Source organism: Narcine bancroftii, chromosome 1, assembly GCF_036971445.1.
Source record: "Narcine bancroftii isolate sNarBan1 chromosome 1, sNarBan1.hap1, whole genome shotgun sequence".
Classification (NCBI taxonomy): Eukaryota; Metazoa; Chordata; class Chondrichthyes; order Torpediniformes; family Narcinidae; genus Narcine; species Narcine bancroftii.
The window spans coordinates 462,838,894-462,862,429 of NC_091469.1; the positions used below are offsets into that span (position 1 = coordinate 462,838,894).

Genomic DNA, 23,536 nt, shown 5'->3' on the forward strand with positions numbered 1-23,536 from the left:
TAAAACTTTCTCTTGAGGTGCCGATAAGTTTATCCGGTTCACGAGAAAAACTAAGCAGGGCAGTTAAAGGGCATGGATCTAATTTAATCTTAAAAATCGTTGATGGAGAATTTAAAAAATAATATTCTGCCAATATCTTCCTCGATGAGGACACTCCCAAAATTTTACTTGGATCAGCATCCGCATAGAAATGGGATAATTTGAGTTTAGACCCATGAATTGCCACCTTGAATTGTAATAAACAGGGCCTTGCAGAAAATGAAGAATAATTGATCAAACTAAGAATGCACACCAATCCTCATCTGAAAAATTATATTAGGATCACACACACACCCCCAATCATTTTTAATCTTTACCATTGGGGCCTAATCTTAAATCCAATAGATCAATATAAATACGCGATATCAATCCACTATGAACAAAAAGTAGATCAAGAATATTTGAATCTGCAATTCGAGGAAAAGTGTTCAATTTAACTGAACAAAATTCCTAACTTCCAAATATCTAACAAAAATGTCTATTAGAAAGTTTAAACGTGACAATTATTCATAAGAAGCAAAGTTATTTCAAATAAATATATATTTAAAATTTTTAATGCCAAATCCATACCATTTCTTAAAGCCTTCATCTAATACTGAAGTTGGGAAAAGATGGTTATCTATAATAGAACTAGCCAGAGAAAAATTATTATAACCAAACAATTTCCTAAATTGTGCCCATATCTCAATCTAATTATTGGATTATGTCTCAATTTAGAAAAGGAAAAGGGTAAAAAGTAACTTAAAATAGCCAACAGAGACAATTTCTGAGAAAAGTTCAGTTCTGTTTCTGCCCAAGAAGGGAGACTTGCTCATTTATCCAATTTTAAGAATAAAAGTGAGCTGCGTTATATTAATTGCCCAGTAAGAAAATTTAAAATTTAGAAGTGACATTCCCCCATTTCTAATAGTTTTCTGGAGATGGGCTTTAATTGTATGCGATTGTTATCCCTGTCGTAAATATAAAGAAATGACCGAATCTAATGAATTGAAAAAAAGGATTTAGGAATAAAAATTGGTCAGGCTTGAAAAAAATACAAAAATGTAGGTACAATATTCATTTTAATTGAAAGTGGTGACCAGGTCGATAATATTTGAATCTGATTAGTAATACTACAAAATTTTCTTGTTTCTTATGACTTTTTGTAAGTGTTCCTCAGTATTGAAATTGATCATTAATTATTTTAAATAGAAATTTGGAATGCTTAAAGAGATCCTTATCACGCATCACTGAATAGATGTAGGAAGGTTTTTTGAGCTGGCCGGGGAAACTAAAACGAGAGGACACAGTCTCAAGATTCGGGGGAGTAGATTTAGAGCAGAGATGAGGAAAAATAGTTTTTTTCCCAGAGAGTAGTGAATGTTTGGAATTCTCTAACCAGGGAAGTAGTTGAGGCTGCCTCATTAAACATATTTAAAATTCGGTTAGATACATTTTTACATGATAGAGGAATTAGGGGATATGGGGAGAAGGCAGGTAGGTGGAGTTAGGTCATAAATTAGATCAGCCATGATCGTATTGAATGGCAGAGCAGGCACGATGGGCCATTTTTGGCCTACTCCTGTTCCTACTTCCTATGTTCCTATGAATGCTCAATGCCCATGGATATTAAAGGTGCAACACCAGGAGCAAATGGCACTCCACTGCTGTCAGTGTGGAGTTTGTACATTCTCCCTGTGACTGCTCTGTTGTCCTCCCTCATTCCAAAGAGAAGTTGAGAGGGTTTATCGACTGTTGCATATCGCCCTCTTTTAAATGGCAGAACCCTTAGGAGATTGATACCCAGAGGAATCTCAGGATGCAGGTGAAAGTGGTCACACAGTGGACTGGGTGGTAAAGAAAGTGTACACCATATTTGCCTTCATTGGTCAGGGCAAACGCCAGGCAGTTTGTGTTGTGCAATTGCTGCATTACAGGAAGCATGTGTGACTTTGGAGATAGTGCAGGAGAAATTCAACTGAAGTTTACCTTGATGAGTGGGCATAAGCTACAAAGAGGTTGGACAAACTTGGGTTATTTATTTGGATTGTTAGAATTGAGTAGAAGTAATTTTGGAGTAGACAAGTGTACTGAGAAGCTGTTGTAAAATGGTGTGGGAAATGCAATGAAAAGAAAAAGTTACTGCTGCTTTTTCTACTTCACATTATTTGGGGATTTAACAGGATTCTTGAAGATAGAGCACAAAGGGTCTTGGTGGCCCTACATCAAGATGCAGGAAATTTCTGAAATCTCATTAGATTACAATTATAAATGGTGTCTATCTCCCATTTCATAGATCAATAATCTGTGCATTAATGTTCGTTCATCAATGTGATATTTGATTGTGCAGAGAATTGAAAGTTATATTTGTGTGCTCTATGGATATCTGAATAATTGTATATTTTAAAATCTAACATTTCTATAGGTTCCAAATTACCATAAACAATTTTTTTGAATTTATACAAGGAAAAAGCTATGTTTAAGATCAAAAGAGAATAAATGTTAACATAATTGACTTCAATAATTACTTCTGGCATGTCTTCAGTTTTATTTTTACCCTCTGACCTTGAAGAAAGGCTTCACTAATTGTTTTCCACTTTTAAGCCCCACTAATTGTTTTCCACTTTTAAGCCCCACTAAGTGTTTTCCACTTTTAAGCCCCATTAATTGTTTTCCACTTTTAACCCCCATTAATTGATTTCCACTTTTAAGCCCCATTAATTGTTTTCCACTTTTAACCCCCACTAATTGTTTTCCACTTTTAACCCCCACTAATTGTTTTCCTCTTTTAACCCCCATTAATTGTTTTCCACTTTTAACCCCCATTAATTGTTTTCCACTTTTAACCCCCACTAATTGTTTTCCTCTTTTAACCCCCATTAATTGTTTTCCACTTTTAACCCCCATTAATTGTTTTCCACTTTTAAGCCCCATTAATTGTTTTCCACTTTTAACCCCCACTAATTGTTTTCCTCTTTTAACCCCCATTAATTGTTTTCCACTTTTAAGCCCCATTAATTGTCTTCCACTTTTAACCCCCATTAATTGTTTTCCACTTTTAACCCCCATTAATTGTTTTCCACTTTTAAGCCCCACTAATTGTTTTCCACTTTTAACCCCCATTAATTGTTTTCCACTTTTAAGCCCCATTAATTGTCTTCCACTTTTAACCCCCATTAATTGTTTTCCACTTTTAACCCCCATTAATTGTTTTCCACTTTTAACCCCCATTAATTGTTTTCCACTTTTAAGCCCCATTAATTGTTTTCCACTTTTAAGCCCCACTAATTGTTTTCCACTTTTAACCCCCATTAATTGTTTTCCACTTTTAACCCCCATTAATTGTTTTCCACTTTTAACCCCCATTAATTGTTTTCCACTTTTAATCCCCATTAATTGTTTTCCACTTTTAAGCCCCACTAATTGTTTTCCACTTTTAACCCCCATTAATTGTTTTCCACTTTTAAGCCCCATTAATTGTCTTCCACTTTTAACCCCCATTAATTGTTTTCCACTTTTAAGCCCCATTAATTGTTTTCCACTTTTAACCCCCATTAATTGTTTTCCACTTTTAACCCCCATTAATTGTTTTCCACTTTTAAGCCCCACTTTTCCTTGTGCTTTTCTTCTTCTCTAATGATGGTTACATTTGTATTTCTTCATGCCGGTCACGTTGACCATGTTGAAACATTTCTGTTTCTTTTTACATCAGGGAGTGTTGTTCACATCTCTATGTTTGGACAGAAACCTGCCTGACATGATGCAACTTTGGACTGACATTTTTAATAGGTGAGGGCCAATTAATGGTACCAAAAATATGAGAACTTTATTTTTGCCTCCGTTTGGAACGTTCAAGATCTTTGAAATGTTACAATTGTATCTGCTTCTACCATTTATTTCCCTAGCTCATTCCACCTACTTGGCACCCACTGTGATAAAGGACCCCCTTGAATCTTTATCCTCCCACCTTAAATCAGAGCCCTTTTTAGTTTTGGGTTCCCCAATCCTAGGAAAAGGAGTATGACTTTTTAACCTCATTTATACCCATCTATGTCTTGTTCGAAGATTTGCAGAGTGTGCAAAATTCATAAAAGCAACACTCTTTAAAAGTTATTTAGATAATGAGGAATTAGAAACCAATAGATTTGAAAGTATGAAACCAATAGATATGAAAGTATGAAACATTAAGTAATTCTGATGGAAAAACCTTGGCTTGAAACATTCATTTTTCTTTCAAAATTGCTCTCTGACTTGCCAAGTATCTCCAGACATTTTTTATCTCAGATTTCAATTTTCTTTTGGTTTGCTTTCTGAAGCCTTGAAGAGTTTTGCGAAACAGTAACCTTCCTCATTTCCATTCTTTTGCAGCCCACATTTTGACGACGAGGAACATTTTGGAGTGCTAGTTATGATGGTTGCACAAGAGTTGTCCAATGGAATTCCAGACGCAGGGCATCAATATGCAGCTGTGCGAGCTGGGAAGACACTAACCCCAGCAGGAAATCTACAGGAAATATTTAACGGGATGAGCCAGGTACAATTTAATCACTATTTTTCTTTTTTTACTCCTTCATACACCATCCCCTTCATGATATTTCTTCATCCATGCAACTGACAGTAAGGGTATTAAAGGTTACGGAGAGAAGGCGGGGATGGGGTACTGAACTTTAAGATCAGCCATGATCTCATTGAATGGCAGAGCAAGCTCGAAGGGTCAAATGACCTACTCCTGCTCCTATCTTCTATGTTTCTATGACAGGAAGGTAGATAATAGGCACGATTTTTTTTAATGGTGTAGCATTGCTGTTAATGTTTGTTCAAAGTGAGATAGGTGTTACTAAAAAGGTTAGTTATATAGCTTTTGTGTGGATCTCGACTCGGGGTGGTGGGGGGGGTCCTTGCTGTTTTTAATATAAAAATGATTTAAATTTAGTATTGGGGGCATGAGGAGGAAGGTTGGAGATAGCAAAATTGGCCTCGTGATTGACGGTGAGAAGGGAGGATTTGCACTGCAAAAGGTTCATCTGATCATTTAACATAACAATTACAGCACGGAAACAGGCCATTAGGCCCTTCTAGTCCGCACCGAACCAAACACAGGAAAATAACATGAAATTCCATGTCTTCTGGTTTAACAAAAGTGGTTAAGGATAATGTTATATTTAAAAGTAGGGCATATAGATTGTAAGGGTTGATGGAAGCCAGAGGACTGCAAAATGTTGGGGATCCATGTGAAAGGCTAAAAAGCTCATAAAAAGGTAACGGTTCCATTGCTGTCATGTAATACTACATTTTAGAATGTAACATACATGAAATTCTTTAACTTTTGTCTACCATAAGGCACACAGAGAGTTGCCCCTTTGTCCAGCGCCCCTCACAGAAACCTACAGCACCTGGTGTTCCTAGGCTCCCCTCCAAGTACTGACCAACCCTGTGCCCACCTCGCTTCTGAGATCGGATAATCCCAGGCATATTCAGGCTATTAGGGGGTGAATTTTTACAAAAAAACCCGCAAGCAGTATCAAAATGAACAGCGAAAATTTCTTTGAGAACAAAGGGAGTTTAAAAAAAAACAGGAAACCGTTTTCGACACACAGCACACTCCATCCATCCTTAAGATAACAGGTGGGTGAGTTCCAAATAACATGAAGGAACTTGTAGAAATAACAATTACAGAGAATAAATTATTCAAGAAATTTGCAAACCAATTATCAGGAACCAATGTCCTGCACCCAAGGGTGTAAAAGAAAATGGCTGCAGATAATGGACCTATTGGTTGAAATTTTCAAAATTCACTAAATTCTGGGAGAATACCAGAAGATTGGAAAATATCTAATATGACTCCCATATTCAAGAAAACTTCAAGTTCGAAAGATAAAGATGGGGAACTATAGCCTATATGTCTCTCTCTCTCTCTCTCTCTCTCTCTCTCTCTCTCTCTCTCTCTCTCTCTCTCTCTCTCTCTCTCTCTCTCTCTCTCTCTCTCTCTCTCTCTCTCTCTCACACACACACACATGCTCTCTCGCTCTCTCCCCTCCCTTTAAGTAAGAATTGTTTGTAATGTTAACATAGTTACTATGTCATCATATGTTGTAATATCCGGGCGTACGGGGAGCTTGCTTTTGTTCTTCGAAGAATCATGATGGAGATGTAAGCTCTCGAGATACTTTTCTTTTAATTCATCTTAATTTTGTCTTATTTTATTTCTTTTATATTTGTTTAAAGTTGAATATCATTATTATGCAGTAGGCTTTGTTACCCATTGTTATGAAAATCTCAGTGCAAGGTTATGCAAAGTGTTTATTCCTTTTTATCAACCAATACTAGAGCGCATCGGATGTCCCCCAAAGTTCCTCAACATGATTATCCAACTGCACGAAAACCAACAAGGTCGGGTCAGATACAGCAATGAGCTCTCTGAACCCTTCTCCATTAACAATGGCGTAAAGCAAGGCTGTGTTCTCGCACCAACCCTCTTTTCAATCTTCTTCAGCATGATGCTGAACCAAGCCATGAAAGACCCCAACAATGAAGACGCTGTTTACAATCCGGTACCGCACGGATGGCAGTCTCTTCAATCTGAGGCGCCTGCACGCTCACACCAAGACACAAGAGAAACTTGTCCGTGAACTACTCTTTGCAGACGATGCCGCTTTAGTTGCCCATTCAGAGCCAGCTCTTCAGCGCTTGACGTCCTGCTTTGCGGAAACTGCCAAAATGTTTGGCCTGGAAGTCAGCCTGAAGAAAACTGAGGTCCTCCATCAGCCAGCTCCCCACCATGACTACCAGCCCCCCCACATCTCCATCGGGCACACAAAACTCAAAACAGTCAACCAGTTTACCTATCTCGGCTGCACCATTTCACCAGATGCAAGGATCGACAATGAGATAGACAACAGACTCGCCAAGGCAAATAGCGCCTTTGGAAGACTACACAAAAGAGTCTGGAAAAACAACCAACTGAAAAACCTCACAAAGATAAGCGTATACAGAGCCGTTGTCATACCCACACTCCTGTTCGGCTCCGAATCATGGGTCCTCTACCGGCATCACCTACGGCTCCTAGAACGCTTCCACCAGCGTTGTCTCCGCTCCATCCTCAACATCCATTGGAGCGCTTTCATCCCTAACGTCGAAGTACTCGAGATGGCAGAGGTCGACAGCATCGAGTCCACGCTGCTGAAGATCCAGCTGCGCTGGGTGGGTCACGTCTCCAGAATGGAGGACCATCGCCTTCCCAAGATCATGTTATATGGCGAGCTCTCCACTGGCCACCGTGACAGAGGTGCACCAAAGAAAAGGTACAAGGACTGCCTAAAGAAATCTCTTGGTGCCTGCCACATTGACCACCGCCAGTGGGCTGATCTCGCCTCAAACCGTGCATCTTGGCGCCTCACAGTTTGGCGGGCAGCAACCTCCTTTGAAGAAGACCGCAGAGCCCACCTCACTGACAAAAGGCAAAGGAGGAAAAACCCAACACCCAACCCCAACCAACCAATTTTCCCCTGCAGCCGCTGCAACCGTGTCTGCCTGTCCCGCATCGGACTTGTCAGCCACAAACGAGCCTGCAGCTGACGTGGACTTTTACCCCCTCCATAAATCTTCGTCCGCGAAGCCACGCCAAAGAAAAAGAAGAAAAGCTAACTAAAGCTGCAAATATGAAATTTGATGTATTGGAAATGAGAGTAATTCAGAATATTGTCATTTACTTTTCTGTGAAGATGACATATTTTGAAATTGGGGAAGTACGAGAACTTGGAAAGTGTCATCTATATATGTATATTGTTAGGTCTGCTTTGTTCATGAATGAGTGAGTCAGACACCAGACTGAGTCGAAATCAAGGTTCTTTGTTCTTTATTACCAGATTGTAACACTTGCAACTAACAGTGTTAGTTGGAGAAGGCGCATTCCCCTGATATCAGCAAGTGGTTTTTTTATACCTCAGGACACGCACTTAGTAAATTATCATACCATTACATTGTCCAATGAATAAGCTGTTGCTACCCTTCTCTGTTAGTCTGCTGCACATCATCTTGTTATTGCCACACTTATCTTGAGCGTACAAGGTCACACCTGCATCCTGTTACTCCTTAGTACCGGGTGACTCCTTCTCCAGTCCCATCTCATGATGTTTTTACCTTACTATAGGCAGATCCAACAATTTAATGCAGTAAGACACCATTTTGGCTTTTAAGTATAGGGAGATTTTTTTTTTTACAGTTCTACTGGGTGCTTGTAAGGCTATATCTGAAGAACTGCACAATTTTGATCCCCTTATTTAAAGGTGAATATAATGGCATTGGAGGCTGCCCAAAGGAAGTTCAGCAGGCTATTTCCCAGGATGAAAGAGTTGTCCCATCCAGACGAGCTAAGCAATTTGAGTCTGTATTTCTTAGAGTTTAAAAGAAAGTAGGGTGTACATTCTTCTGAAATAAAGCTTTTAAGGGTGTAGATCAGGCGTTCCCAACCTGGATACATGTACCCCCAGTGGTACATTTACACTTTTTAGGGAGTACATTGGGTCTGAGAGAATAACCACTACTGTGGTTGTAATCTGCAGTCAAGTTGCACAATGTTGTGGTTTTTTTTTTTCAATCCTTCATTTTTAGGGGTACACGGGAACCTATAAAAATGCCCAAGGGGTACAGAGGAACAAAAAGGTTGGGAACCCCTAGAGTAGATGTTGAGATGCTTTTACTAGTGTGTAAGTCACCATTGAGAAGGCAGAGATGCAAAATAAAGGGCTGGTCGTTCAAAACTGAAGTGTGTTGAAATTTCTCCTCTGATGTCAGTTAATCTGTGCAATTCTTTATCTCAAGGGTGGTGGATGCCTAAGCATTAGATATATTTAAATGCAGATGGATAAATATTTGAAAGAATGAGGAATTGAGAGTTATGAGGGACTGGAACAGAACATCATTTGAGACCAGTATAGATCAGCCATGAACATGTTGATTGGCAGGGTAGTGTTGAGGGGCCAAGTCCAACTCCTATTTTCTTGTGAGGGCTGTATGACTGTAATTTGGAACTGTTTTCATTGAAACAGAGAAAACTTGATTGGAATGTATATAAAGTGTTGAAGAAACGAGGAACTGTTTCTTTGACAGAGATTAAAGAGGAGAGGGTCACTGTAAACAAAAATGATTGAAAAATCAGAAGGAACATGAGGAAAGATTCTTTCACCCAATCAGTGTTAAGGATGTGGAACTTCTCTAAGAAGGTACCAGAGACATGAATTTTCATCTCAATCAATGTACCATTGAAATGACATGATCTCCAAATGTGATTTTAAAAAGATATTGCGTTGGATAGCACTTTTTCTGTTTCTCCTGGACACCTTTTGTTAGATTGCATCCTATGTTCATTGATTTCTAAGCTCTTTGGGCAGTAGTGAAAACTTATCTTGGAACAGGTGTACAGAATATTTTTTTTCCTCCAAAGGTTCAGCACATGAAGAGAATTGCAGAGATGCCTGAACTGGTAACTCTTCTCCGCAAACTGCCACGTATTAAGATGCATTTAATGACCAGTGAAAACATGCGGTGAGTGCTTAATATTCAGAAGCCCACAATAGCCAGATGAAATAAAATGTACATCACTTCAAAGTTCTCATCCTTTTGTGAGATTATTTTAGTCAAGTGGTCTGGACAGTAGCTCAGAAACATATAATGCAGGTATTATATTTATAGCATCATCTTTAAGATTTGAGAATCGTTGCAAGTTTGTTTTATTGTTTTACTTTGCTAGAACCTCTAAGCGTTGAATTCTGCCTGGATTTGCCTTTCCCATTTTGTTACACCTGCCACTCATGATGGTTCTGCTATTGTAGTGCACCTACAATTTATTGGTGTCTTTATACAGTAATATCCCTGTTATCAGGAATTAAAACAACTGTCAAAAACATTGCAGCAAATAAATAGGTAAAAAATATGAATGTTTAAAATTGGTGTCTCCCCACCCCCCCTCATTTAGTGGTCAATGCGCACAACACGCAATCTCAAGTGACTGGAAAATTTACTTATCTACCCATCCCCAAAGGTGCAGCATACTGGGGTTTTACTGTACAAAGTAAATTGTGTCAATTATATTATGAGATTGTATTCCAGAGATGATGTTAAAGTTAAAATCCAGTCTGTTATACACATGGCATTTAAAGTAGATAACAAAAAATCTGCTTGTTCAGTTATGGTTCAATTTTTTAATTACGTAGGTGCTCCATGATTCTCATGTTTAAAAAAAAAATGAAGTTTCCATCTTGTTAAAGAATATCTTATTTCTGGTGAAATCACTGTACATGACATTAAATGTACCATAATACCAAAGATTTTCTTGAGATCACTTGGCATTGTTCTCCTTATAGTGAATAACAACCGTCACTATTTTGGAAGAGTGGGCTGGTTTGATTATGCACATAACTTATTGATTTGCATTGTTCTGGGTTAGATGTTCAGTGAATGCCACTCCACAAGAAATTCCTGAAGCATCAAAAGAAGTTGAAAAGTTCTTGAAAAATATTCCTGGATTTGGAAAGAAAAAGAAAGAAAAGAAACTGGTCCGTTCAAATATTATTGAGGTACTGTTTCAAAACATTTAAAAATCAGTGGACTGAATCTCCTAATGTCCAACAGTATCAACTAATGTTTACCCTGCATCAAGGGAGAATGATTGCCCATTTTGTTCTCGACTTCTGAATTTCTCATTGGTGTCCTCTCGTTTGCCGTTTGATTTTGACTTGTAATTGTTCTTTGTGGAATATATTTCTGTACATTTACTTCAACCTTATTTGTGAAGGGAGGAAAGTCAGGAGTAGGCTGGGGTTTTTTTTACACAGAGAGTAGTGGGTGCTTGGAATGCCCTGCCAGAGTTGCTGGTGGAGGCTGGTACAAAAGGGACCATGGATACAAGAATAAATAGAAGGTTTTGACTTTAAGGTAAAGAAGGAGTTTGCTTTAATGTGTGAACTTGCATATTATCATGATGGGATTGTTTCACTGCAGCTAACTGTAAAAATGTTGTAGTGGTGGCAGAATGGAATGATCTTCCGAATGAGATAGTTGCGGTAGGGTCCATTCTGTCATTTAAGAGAAGGTTGGATGTGTACGTGGAGGAGAGGGGGTTGGAGGGTTATTGGCGGAGAGCGGGAGGTTTGAGCTAGTGGAGTTGTTCTAGTGAACTGGTGCGGACTCGAAAGGTCAACCTGGCCTGTTTCCGCTCCGTAAATGGTTATATGGTTTTGAGTTGGTTCCTATCAGTGGCCACAGCATCATGGACCAAAGGGCCTGTACTGTGCTGTAATATTTTATGTTGCCACTAGTGGGAGAATCTTGAACAAGGGCATGCAGTTACAAGATTAGGTAATGGTTATTTAAAACTCAGATGATGAATTTGTGGAATTCTCTACATTCTAGAGTTGTGGAAGATGGATCATTTGGACTATTTTTAAAAGTTGATACATTTTTGAAAGATCATGAAATTGGCGCTATGGGGCACTGACACAAAAGGGGAGATGAGGCCTGAGGCAGATTAACCAGAATCCTATTGAATGACAGGATAGAATCCGCTGGAGGAGCTGAGTGGCCAACTCCTATTTTCTTGTGTTTTTGGGTTCATGTCACAATTATGTCATTTCATTTGCCCTCAAACAAAACAAAAGTCTGTGGAATGTCACCATGAGTGCACAGCGTAACAAACAGCTAAATTAATCCTTTTGCTCTGTGAACTGCTTTAAGAATCATACTAGAAACTTTCCCAACAATTAATTTTGAGGTTTCATTTTAACGGACAATTGTGATTCTTCGACTGTTGTAAATCTAAATTTATGGAGACCACAGCAGCTGCATGTTATTTTTTTTAATTTGGTGAGTAACCCATGCACATCCACCCAAGATATGGATCAATGTCATAACTGAAGGTTTTCTTTTGAAAGTGGACTTTTCAGTGGTAAACTTTTTAAAATTTCTCTACTACTGTTATTCAAGAACTCGTTAATTACATTTTGTATTGCAGTGATATCAGTATGGGACGGGTCTTCCTTTCATATTTGAATCTGAGAGCAAATTTGCAATTCCACATCTGCCTTTTGTAATTTTCTGTCATTTAATCAAGTTAATAAATGAAAAGGAGTCATGGAATTACTCGTCCTTTTCATGCCTTCAATATTATTTTATCTAGCGGACAAACATTCACAATGACAAGTTTTCCTTTACATGGATTATGTTTAATCAGTAGTACACAGGTGAAACAAGGATATTGAATTGTCAGGTTTTCAACATGCTACATTTACAGTTACTGTAAATATTTCGATGCCATCTGACAGAAGAACTTTCTTTCTTCGACTTATTGGGGATTGGAGACAATTTTTACTAAAATTAGTGTGCCATCTGTGCTCTCTTTAACCCCAGCTACTAGAGCAGTCACTATTTTTCAGAACCATTAAATTGAACTGAATTCAACATTTCTTTGAAAACTTGACAGCTTTTTTTAAAAAATAAATAAACAAAAAGGAGACACATCTATTTCAAATTTAAATAAAATTCATCTGAGCTATTAACTTTAGTTCAGATGAATTTTATTTAAAATTGGAATAGATGTGTCTCTTTGTATTTTATTAAATTTGTTAGTTTTACAGAAACCTTGAATTCAGTTCAATTGAAAGACATGAATCTCAATACATAATTGTCATAATGCAAATCTGGTTTCTCCAAGGCATGCCTGTGTACACAAGTGGATTTCATTGAAAGATTAATGCCATCTCATTTATGATGAGTAAGGGATTAATTAATGGGGTATGTGGATGGAAAGAAAGAGTTTGAAAACCAATTTTAATTGTACCTCATTGACTCGTTATGTGCATGATTTCATAACTCCAAAGGAAATGGGCCAATGTCAGTTTTTCTCAAGCAAAATATTTCAGTCACAATTGGGTCTAGAGCAGTGATTCTCAACCTTCCATTCCTACCCACATACTACCACCTTAAGCAATCCCTTACTCCTCACAGAGCAACGATGGCAGAGGAATGACTTAAAGTGGTGTGCGAGTGAAAAAACAAGTTTGAAAACCACTAATTTAAAGCAACCTGAGATTAGTCCTTGATTACCATCTGACTTTGGGGATTGGAGACAAATTTTACTAAAATTAGTGTGCCATCTGTGCTCTCTTTAATCCCAGCTACTAGAGCAGTCACTATTTTTCAGAACCATTACATTGAACTGAATTCAACATTTCTTTGAAAACTTGACAGCTTTATTTAAAAAATAAATAAACAAAAAGGAGACACATCTATTTTCTGGTTTCTCATGGTGTCATATTTCCTGTATTCACAGTATTTAGTTTGCATGAAAACTTGTCCTTTCAAAACTAGTTTCCCCATCCCTGCCTCCTGCAACCTCTATCAATACCATTGAAAAGATGTGGGTGATTTTCAGAATGACAATAAAATACAATTTCTAAAGTATCCTTTTTTTTTTAAATTGTAGCTATAATTTTGAGGGTAAGGTAACTTGATAGTTATTTCCAAATCACTTTTTAAAATCATCTTGAACAATAACTGCTTGATGCAGTCAACGTTTGGAAAAGCACATTGTGCACAGGGGTCGGAGGCTGCAGAGAGATAGAGAGGTGTGTAAATGGACACAGATCTGGCAAATGGGGTACAATGTCAGGGAATAGGAGGTCATCCACTTTGGAAAGAAACCAAGATTGGATCAAAAATGGCAGAAAAATTGGAGTATGCTGTTGTCCAGAAAGACCTTGGAGTGCTTGTGCACGAAGCATTAAAAAGTTAATCTGCAGCTGGTAATTATGAAGGCAAATATGATGTTGGTGCTTTATTGCTAAAGGACTCAACTATAGGTGCTGAAATCTAAAGCCAAGCACAATCTGGTGGAACAGCACAGCAGTTCAAGCCATATCAGTGGGAGAAAATGATCTGAAACCCTTTCAATAGTCTAGCTTCATTGCAAGAATTTCAGTGCAAGAAGTTCTACTGTAATTGTTCTGGCCTAGGCTAATGTGTTCTGGTCTCCTTGCTTGAGAATGGATATACTGGCTTTGGAGGCTGTGCAGAGGAGATTAACCAGGATGATTCTGAACATGAAGAGAGGCTATACTCATGGAAGTTTAGAATAATCAGAAATGTTAGACATAAAATTATGAAAGTAATAGGTAAGATGGAAGTAGGGAGGATTTCTTTCCAGCGGCAGGTGAGACAGGGATGAGGGGACGTAGCCTGAAGATTGAAAGGAGCAGATTTTAAACAAAAGGAAGAAATGTTCCTCCTGGTAAGTAGTGAATCTGTGGAATCCTCAGGCCCAATGAAACAGTGAAGGCCTCTTCATTGAATATCGGAAAGATACAGATTTTTTTCGAATAGAAAAATTAAGGGTCATGGGGAACAGGCTGATAAGTGGAGCTGCATCCTTAGCCAGATTGGCCATAATTGTATTGAATTATGGGACAGACTCGACGGGCCAGATGCCTAAGTCTTGTTCCTATTTTTGTTGTTCTGTGATTTATGTATATGTAATTTCAGTAAAAGGTCTGACTTGAGCAATGTTGGTTTGTAGTTGATAATTGTACTACTGAATGGTCTCAACTAAATTGCATGTACTGAAAAGAGACCTGGAGGTGCAAGTACATAGCTCCCTAAAAGTGGTGACATCGGTAGACACGGTGGTTTTAAAAAAAACCTTGCTTCATTGGATGAGGAATTGAGTAGAGGAAATGGGACATCATTGTCACATGCCTACTAAAATGTTAGTGTGATTGCACCTGAAATATTGAGTGCAATTCAGGTCATAAATCTACAGGAAGAATATGATTAAAGTAGCGAAGGTGCAGAAAATTTCACAAGGATGTTGTCAGAATTGGAAGGCCTGAGTTATAAGGGGTGACTGGATTAGTAGGAGTGTTCTCCCTGGAGCAAAGGCAACTGAAGGGTGAGAAGTTTATAGCATCATTAGGGCATAGATAGTCACAGACTTTTTCCCAGGGTAGGGGTTTCTTAGGCTGGAGGGCATAATGAGTGAGAGAGGACTTTGGAAGGGGGAGGTGGTGGGTGGCAATTTTTTTCTACACAGAAGATACTGAGTATATGGAACAAGATTGCAGAGGAAATGATAGTGATGGGTGAAATTACTGCCTTTTAAATACATTTAGACAAGTTCATGCATGAGGAAGGTTTGCAGGGGTATTGGCCAAAATGCAGATGAATGGAACTAGTTCAGCAAGTCATCATGGAATGGTGTCATGCTCTCTAACTCTTGATTTCTTCGATTTCTATTCAAAGCCATTCACAAAACAGTTAAAGATTTGGGTGTTTTTTTCATGGTACAACTCTATTCTCTTCTTTGTGTAAAGAAATATTGCCAAGTTTGCACAACAAAGCATTTTTTTTCCAAATTGCAGTAAATGTTTTTTTCAATTTCAACTAAAATGATTAAAATTTAGAACTAAGGTTGGCCTTTTTTTTGTAGAAGCCGCTCGTTCCTGAAGATGTTGGGAGTGAAATATCTGGAAGTTCAAAAGCTACCAAGAAGCTGGTGTTTGTAAGGCTTACCTGTTGAAATATCTAAAGTATTGAACCTAAAATGTTCAAATGTAAAATACTTTTTGCAGCAACTTTACTGGTTTTTGACTCTGCAAAAAATTCTGCACGATTAATTAAATGTCTGTTACTTTTGATAGAAATAACTAAATAATCGGAGTGGCTGAATATTTGTGCTGCACTGTATTTGGGTGCTCACAATATAGTCTGCTTGTTATCATTTTGCCATACCAGATTCCTATATTAATTTGCAAATTTATACCACAGATATTCATATTATTGCATTATGATGAACCTCTGCTTAAAATATTAAATTTGTTCACACTTTAATCCCCTGAATCCATTCATGTTCGCCAAATGATTACAGTGTGGCGTTGACGTCCATAAAATCTCATCACGAAAACAGTGGGGTCGCGCTAAATCTGGATTTCAATAAATCGTTGTTACAGTTGAAATTAACGCACAAATTAATTTTTAGTAAACCAGAAATGGCAATTTTGCCTAGCAGGAAACAATGTGCAGTGTTGAGTGTTCATACCTTAATGCTGCTCAGCAGCATGTTTAAACATGTTTCAAAGTAGCAAGAACAACACTTGTGGAGCGAGCACAACTCTACCCCATAGTCGGTCAGAGTAACAAATAGCAGACAGATGGGTGACTCAACCTTCGCTAGGTTGTAGTGTGTCAAATCTCTTTGCAGTGCTTTACCCAATGATCCAGTACATTGAAATATCGGAGCGCCTGTGTATAAACCCATGTGCCTCTGTGTTTGGAACTGCCGTGTCTTGCCCGAGATCCCCACTCCCGCCCCTGCCCAGCGGGAGGAGGGGCGACGCTCCTCCCTGGTTGAGGGGGGAGGCGGCGAACACCAATGACTCATCCCATTATATCCAAATTTGTGTTAAATCGGGGCGTGTAAAATTGGGATTTCACTGTACCTGTCAATGTGGACTACTAACCTTTTGTCTTATTTGTATGCATGCCGAGTTTTGACTTTCCGAACTTCATATTTAAAATCAGTATTGTTTTTGTTTTGATGTGTCGTATTAAAGTAGATGAGATGCTGCAGCAATTTTGTTTTGACTTTAATATCTTACTAAGGAATGTTGTGGAGCTGTTACATTTAATTAAAAATTAGCTAAGTGCTTGAATTAAAAACAAAATGCTGGAAACTTTCAGAAGGAATAGGAAACATCTGCGGAAAGAAGACCAGTTGTTGACCTCTTGTCAGAACTACATTTTTGAATTCTTTTCCTTTACAAAGATTATTTCTTTCTGTGAATTTCCACAATGGTTAGAGAAAATGTTAAAGTTCTCCATGTCTCCTTTTAGGAACCGACCTTCAAAGCTTGCCAAATGAAGACACACTTCCAGCTTCCCTTCCCAGTGAATTATGTTAGTGAATGTATTCGCACAGTCCCCTATATGAATCCTGATTTTGCCAAGTAAGTTGTATTAGCATAAAATTGCACGGTTAAATTTCTTAAAGAACTTTGAACATAGTACGTACAGCACTAGAACAAGTTCCTCAGCCAACGTGTGTGCACCAAACATGATGCGCAATTTTAAACTAAGACTTGGCTGCTCTTTCACATATCCCTCTATCCCCTGAGTGTTCCAAATGTCTGTCTAAAAGACTTTTAAATACTACTGTTGTATCTGCTTCCACTGCTGTTCCATTCCAGATACCTGCCACTAACTCTATTTAAATGCCCCCTCAACCTTGAATGCAGAATAAAGGAGAAGAAAATTAGTTTATAAAGTTGAGATTTTGATCTGAAAAACAGCTTAAACCATTCTACAAGTTAAGACACCAATCTTGACTTTATTTTCAGAAGGGAATGAAAATAACATCAGCTCCCAGAGACTATTTAAATAAGGATAAAATTGACAAAATTTCACACCCATTTTTTTTTAAGTAGTGCATTCATGGAAGGAAATGAAATTAACATCAGAATTCAGTGTTTTTTGTAAGTATATTGGGAAGGAAGTGGAATTAAAAGTGGCTCCTCATGGTTTGAGAGATAAATTTGCTGTATGTTGAGATAAAAATACCCCTTTCTATTTCTGGTGCTTGCTAAGTTGACTAATGTTAGACTGTGATAGGGACAGTAAAATTGGCTTGGAAGGAGAATAAAGTTAACGAGGTGGCTACCCCATCTGGGGTTTTGAGAGATATGGGGGATTTGGTTGAAAAGAAGAGGTGTATAGCAGGTATAGGCAACAAGGAGCAAATGAGGTACTTGAGGAGTATAAAAAATGCAGGAAGAAAGTTAAGAACAATATCAGGAGGGCTAAAAGAAGACGGTAGTTTATGTTGGCACACAATCTGAATGAAAATCCCAAGGGTTTCTACAGAGCAAGAGGATAGTAAGGGAGAAAATTGGACCCTTGATGATTAGAGTAGTTGGTCATGTATGGAGTCAGAAGAGAAGGAGTGATCTTGGATTTTTTTTGTATCAGTATTTACTCAGGAAACTGGCACAAAATCTAGGGAAGTAAAGAAAACAAGCAGTGAGGTTGTGGAATTGTAAAAAAAGAGGAGATGCTTGCTTTCCAAAAGGAAATAATGGTGGATAAATCTCCAAAGCCTGATCAGATATTCCCTTGGGCCTTGAGGGAGACTAATGTAGAAATTGTAGGGGACCTGAAAGAAATATTTAAAATGCCCTTAGCCATAGGTGTGGTGCCAGAGGATTGGAGGTTCCATTGTTTAAAAAGGATTCCAAAAGTAATCCAGGTAATTGAGCCTGAGCCAGTAGTGGGTATATTATTGGAAGGTGTCCTAAGATATTAGATAGTTAACGACTTATTAGGTCATGTTTAACCAATCTAACCAGGAAGGTTACGAGAGATAGTGATGAAATAAAGGCTATGGATGTTGTCTACGTGGACTTTAGTAAGACCTTTGACAAGGTCCCACATGGGAGGTTAGTTAGGAAGGTTCAGACGCTCAGTATTTATGGTGAGGTAGTAAACTGGATTCAACATTGACTATGTGGGAAAAGCCAAAGAGTAGTGGTAGATGATTGTTTCTCAGACTGGAGGCCTGTGACTAGTGGGGTACCTCAGGGATCAGTGCTGGGACCATTGTTGTTTGTCTTCAATATCAATGATAATGTGATAAATTGGATAATCGAGTTTGCAGATAATACAAAGATTGGAGGTTTGTGGACAGTGAGGAAGGCTTTCAAAGCTTGTAGAGGGATCTGGATCAGCTGGAAAAATTGGCTGAAAAATGGCAAATGGAGTTTAATGTAGACAAGTGTGAAGTGTTGCATTTTGATAGGACATCCAAGGTAAATAGTAGGGCACAGAGGAGTGCGGTAGAACAGAGGGAATCTGGGAATACAGGTACATAGTTCCTTAAAAGTGGAATCACAAGTAGATAGGTTGTAAAGAGAGCTTTTGGCATATTGGCCTTCATAAATCAAAGTATTGAGAATATGAGTTAGGATGTTATGATAAAGTTGTATAAACTTAGGTGAGAAAAAATTTGGAGCAGTTTTGATCACCTAACTACATGAATAAGATTGAAAGAGTGTGGAGAAGATTTACTAGGATGTGGCTGGGACTTCAGGAACTGAGTACAAGGAACGGTTTAGAACATTATTCCCTGGAGCGTAGAAGAATGAGGAAAGATTTGATAAGAGTTTACAAAACGATGAGGGGTATAGATAAATGCAAGTAGGCTTTGTACACTGATGGTAGGTGAAATACAATCCAGAGGACATGGGTTAAGGGTGAAAGGGGAAAAGTTTAGGGGGAACATTAGAGGGAACTTCTTCACACAGAGTAATGGGAATGTGGAATGAGTTTCCAACTGAGGTGGTGAATGTGGGCTCAATTTTAAAAATGTTCAAAAAAACATTTGGACAGCAACATGGATGGGAGGATATGGAGGGAAATAGACTGGGTGCAAGTCAGTGGACTAGACAAAAAAGTAGTTCGTCACAAACTAGAAGAGCTTGTTTACTGTGCTGTAATGTATAGTTCTTTGCTTTACTAGCGACACCAATCTCTCCAGCATTCTGTGTGAATATCCTGGGGAAGAGTAAGTAAATAAGAGGCTTGTCATTCCTTATTGCAGAATGATGGATGTATGCTGGTGGGCTTTGTTAGAGACACCATTATTTTCATGTTCCCTGGTTGGCCTTTCTCATTCTCAATGTAGTACAGTTGTATTGTTATAAATGCATTTGTGGTTAATTAATCCTTTGTTTATAGGCTTGCTGTTCTTGCAAGACTAATGACTGCTAAATTCCTCCATGGTGAAATCCGAGAGAAAGGTGGCGCATATGGAGGGGGTGCAAACTTGAGCAATGGTGGACTATTTTCATTCTATTCCTACAGGTATCAGTGATTATTTAAAATACTATGAATTGTGAAGGGAAGTAAAACTAAAATGGTAGTTTAGCAGGAAAGTCTGTAGATGCTGTGATTGTACTGCACAAAAGTGCTGGAGAAACTCGGAGGTCACTAGTGACTACAGGAAGCAAAGGGACATAATATTTTTGACTTAGCCCCATATCAAAGTGTGAGCAAAATGCAGACAGGCACATGAATAAAAAGATGGTGAGAAAGTGGGAAGAAGGGGCAGGGGGTAGCTCTGAATGGAAATGGTGGGGAGCATGAGGAAAGGAAACAGAGGGATGGGGAAGAGGAGAGGGTCAGGTGAGGGGCCTAATAGAAGCTAGAGGTCAATGTTAATTCCATCTCTTTGGAAAATACCCTGATGGAATATTGGCTGTTGATCTTCCAATTTGCTGGTGGCCTCAGTTTGGCAGTGTACGAGGCCAGGGACAAACAAGTTGGAGTGGGAATGAGATGTGGAATTGAAATGGTTGGTCACAGGGAGGTCCCCGTTATTGCAGTGGACACAGTGAAGGAAGTCAATGAAACGATCTGCCAGTCTCTCCAATATAGAGAAGGCCACAGCGGGAGGACTGGATGCAGTAGATGACCCCTGCACATTCACAAGTCAAGTGTTGCTTCACTTGGAAGGACTGTTTGGAACCCTGAGCTGTTGAAGGAGGATGTGTGGGTGCAAGTGTAACATTTCCTGCAGTCACAGCGGTAGGTAAAATGAAGGCAATAGGTGGGAAAAGACAAGTGGATAAGGGAATCACAGAGGGAGCGGTCTCTGAGAAAAGCGGGGAGGAGAGGAGAAAATGAGCCTGGTGGTGGATGGGATCATGTTGCAGGTGGCAGAAATTGTGGGGAAATGTTGGATTCGGAGGCTGGTGGCATGATGGATGCCCCTAGTTGCTCCTTTCCTTCACTTTTGTCAGTTTTTAGAAGCAAGAAGTGCATGATACATTTTCAACACTCTCCATCGACCTGCTTGTGAAAGTTCAGATTAAGCTGAGACACATTTCACTTAGAACAAGCCTGATATTTCTACAACCAAGACTTTGGTCATCAGTCCTGCTATCTTCTGGTGATTTGGCTAAATTTGATATCATTCCTATACTTTATTATAAGTTCAGTAAATGGAAGTTTTTGATATTCAGAATGTGCATTTTAATGTGTGGCTTTTTCATTGTTTATTTCAATGGCCAATAATATGAATGAAAAATCACCTCAAATAAACTCAAGTGATGGAAATTTGCATACAAGATTTAAAGGATTGAAAGTATTTAGAATCTTTCAATCATCTCTTATAGCAATATTGAGTAAAAGTACTGAATTGGATACAAAGTGGTGAAGAGTAAATTTAATGTATAATTAAGAAGTAACCTCGATTGTTCCCTCCACTGTTGTAGTCTTCAAATAGCATTTTTCTACCTTCAGCTGCTCAAGAGCAGCAGGGTTCTCGAGGATCTTGTTGTCTAATTGTGATGTATTTGATTTTCATCAATGAGAAAATGTATGTGGTCTGTTGGAAGATTATAAACTATGGAAAAAATGGTGATCTGTTGACAATATAAAATGAGAAAATGACAAGAGTTTGTTTTAAATTAAAATCTTCTAGAGATCCAAATTCTCTCGATACATTATCCGTGTTTAAAAGAAGCATTAGTTGGGCCAAAGCAGGAAAATTTACACAAGAAGACATTGATGAAGCTAAGCTGTCTGTCTTTTCAGCTGTGGATGCTCCCATAGCACCATCAGACAAGGGTAAGAATGCTGGTGATCATTAATGTGGCCAATAGAAGATGAGTGAGTCGGAGATATAATCAAATCCTGCTCCATTAGAAGGTGTTTATGGGGAAGGAACATGTGGGGCACAGCCTGTGACAGGTTGTTGGATTAGAACAGCCCAAGCTCTACGTAGCTTAAAATAGATTGATGATTAAAGTGAAGCCATGTAGCCCAATTATGAATACTTAAGTAATGAGTTGTCATCCGGCATCTCAGAAGCAGCCAGGTTATGTTCCTGTATTTGATTTCATTCTGCCCATCTTGCCCTTAGACAAAATCATAACCTTCCTGTTTTTAGCTGTTAAGATTGGTTGCCACGCACCTGCTGAAAAAGTCTGACATTTTTCTTCTTGGCCAGTTGAGGATGATTTGAAGGGTTCTTGTAACTGATGCCGTTGGGTAGGAATGTGGGATGCTGACATTAACATGACTGAGGAAGAAGGTTTTTGATTGGTGGGTGGAAGCTTGGGTGCTCTTGCATTTTATAGCGGGCTTGTGTGCACTCCCAACAAAAGAACTTGAGATTCTCAGTGCCACCCAAATACTCAATCTTGATTTTGAACAGTCACAGGCCATGGATACACACCTCTCCTTGGGTACAATGCTTCTTTTCGAGGAGAGATGGAACATAGAACATTGCAGCACAGTAAAGGCCCTTGGGCCCACAATATTGTGCTGACCTATATATACCTAACAAACTAAACGCTCGCTACCTCAACAAAGAACACTACAACACAGAAAACGCCATTCAACCCTTCTAGTCTATGTCGAAACATGATACCACTTGTCCCACTGACGTGCACCCTCCAGGCCTCTCCATGTATCTATCCAATTTATTCTTAAAACTTAAGAGTGAGGTTTTTTTCTTTCATTCATGTGCTAAGAGTGTATTAAATGTTCCTCACTAAGCACCTACAGCTCTTTATGGGGTGAGGTGGGGGGGGGGGGTGGAGTGGGAGGGACTTACCCCTGAATTTTCTTCTCTTAATTTTGTACAGCTGTCCTCTGGTGTTTGCTGCTCCCACCTTGATGGTGGGGGGGGATGCTGGCTGCTTATCTAATCAATGTCGCTCATAATCTTGCAGACCACTATTAAGTCTCCACTTGCCCTCCTTCATTCCAAAGAGAAATGTCCTAGCTCTGCTAACATGTTTTCCAATCCAGGAAACATTCTGATAAATCTCCTCTGCACTCCCTCCATGGCCTCCACATCCTTCCTGTAATGAGGTGACCAGAGATTTATAGAGTTGTATCATCATCTCATGACTCCTGAACTCAATCCCCTGACTAATGAAGCCCAGCATGTCATGGGCTTTCTTAACTATCCTATCGACCTGTGTAGCAACCTTGCGAAATCTATTTATTTGGACCCCAAGTTAAGTATCCTACCATTAACCATGCACTATGCCTTCAAAAATGCATCACCTCACACTTATCTGGGTTGAAATCATTGATTCATTTATATTGCTCCTCTAGCACCTCTTGCATAGGAGAAGTCAGAATAATTTCTCTGTTTTGAGAATACAGTGTCAGCTGTGCAACCAATGCCTTTGTGATGGGGATTTGGCAGGGATGTGGAAGAGTGTCATGGTAGGAGGAACTCGCACAGCTTAGAAACAGGTCATTGAGTCCATGGTGGCCACCAGCACCTACTTGTACTCATTCTCTCCCATCAACACTCCAAGACTCTGCCACTTAACAGAAATGTGACTTATGATCAGCCCCACACCAGGGAGAAAGCAAAGCAAATGGATGAAATGTATGCAAGCTCTATTTAGCACCAGAGGTTAGGATGGAACCCATATCCCTGAAGTTGAGGTTAGCAGCT

General features: G+C 39.0%; 1 protein-coding gene across 1 annotated transcript in view; it reads left to right on the forward strand.

Annotated features, from left to right (window-relative positions):
• pitrm1 (pitrilysin metallopeptidase 1) overlaps positions 1–23,536 on the forward strand; it is a 74,399-nt gene that overhangs the window by 45,703 nt on the left and 5,160 nt on the right. Inside the window, exons 18-25 of the mRNA XM_069914674.1 lie at positions 3,731–3,807; positions 4,387–4,552; positions 9,461–9,561; positions 10,463–10,592; positions 15,494–15,565; positions 16,897–17,009; positions 19,792–19,917; positions 21,539–21,684. Coding sequence (XP_069770775.1) covers positions 3,731–3,807; positions 4,387–4,552; positions 9,461–9,561; positions 10,463–10,592; positions 15,494–15,565; positions 16,897–17,009; positions 19,792–19,917; positions 21,539–21,684 — 931 coding nt within the window. The remainder of the gene's footprint in view (positions 1–3,730; positions 3,808–4,386; positions 4,553–9,460; positions 9,562–10,462; positions 10,593–15,493; positions 15,566–16,896; positions 17,010–19,791; positions 19,918–21,538; positions 21,685–23,536) is intronic.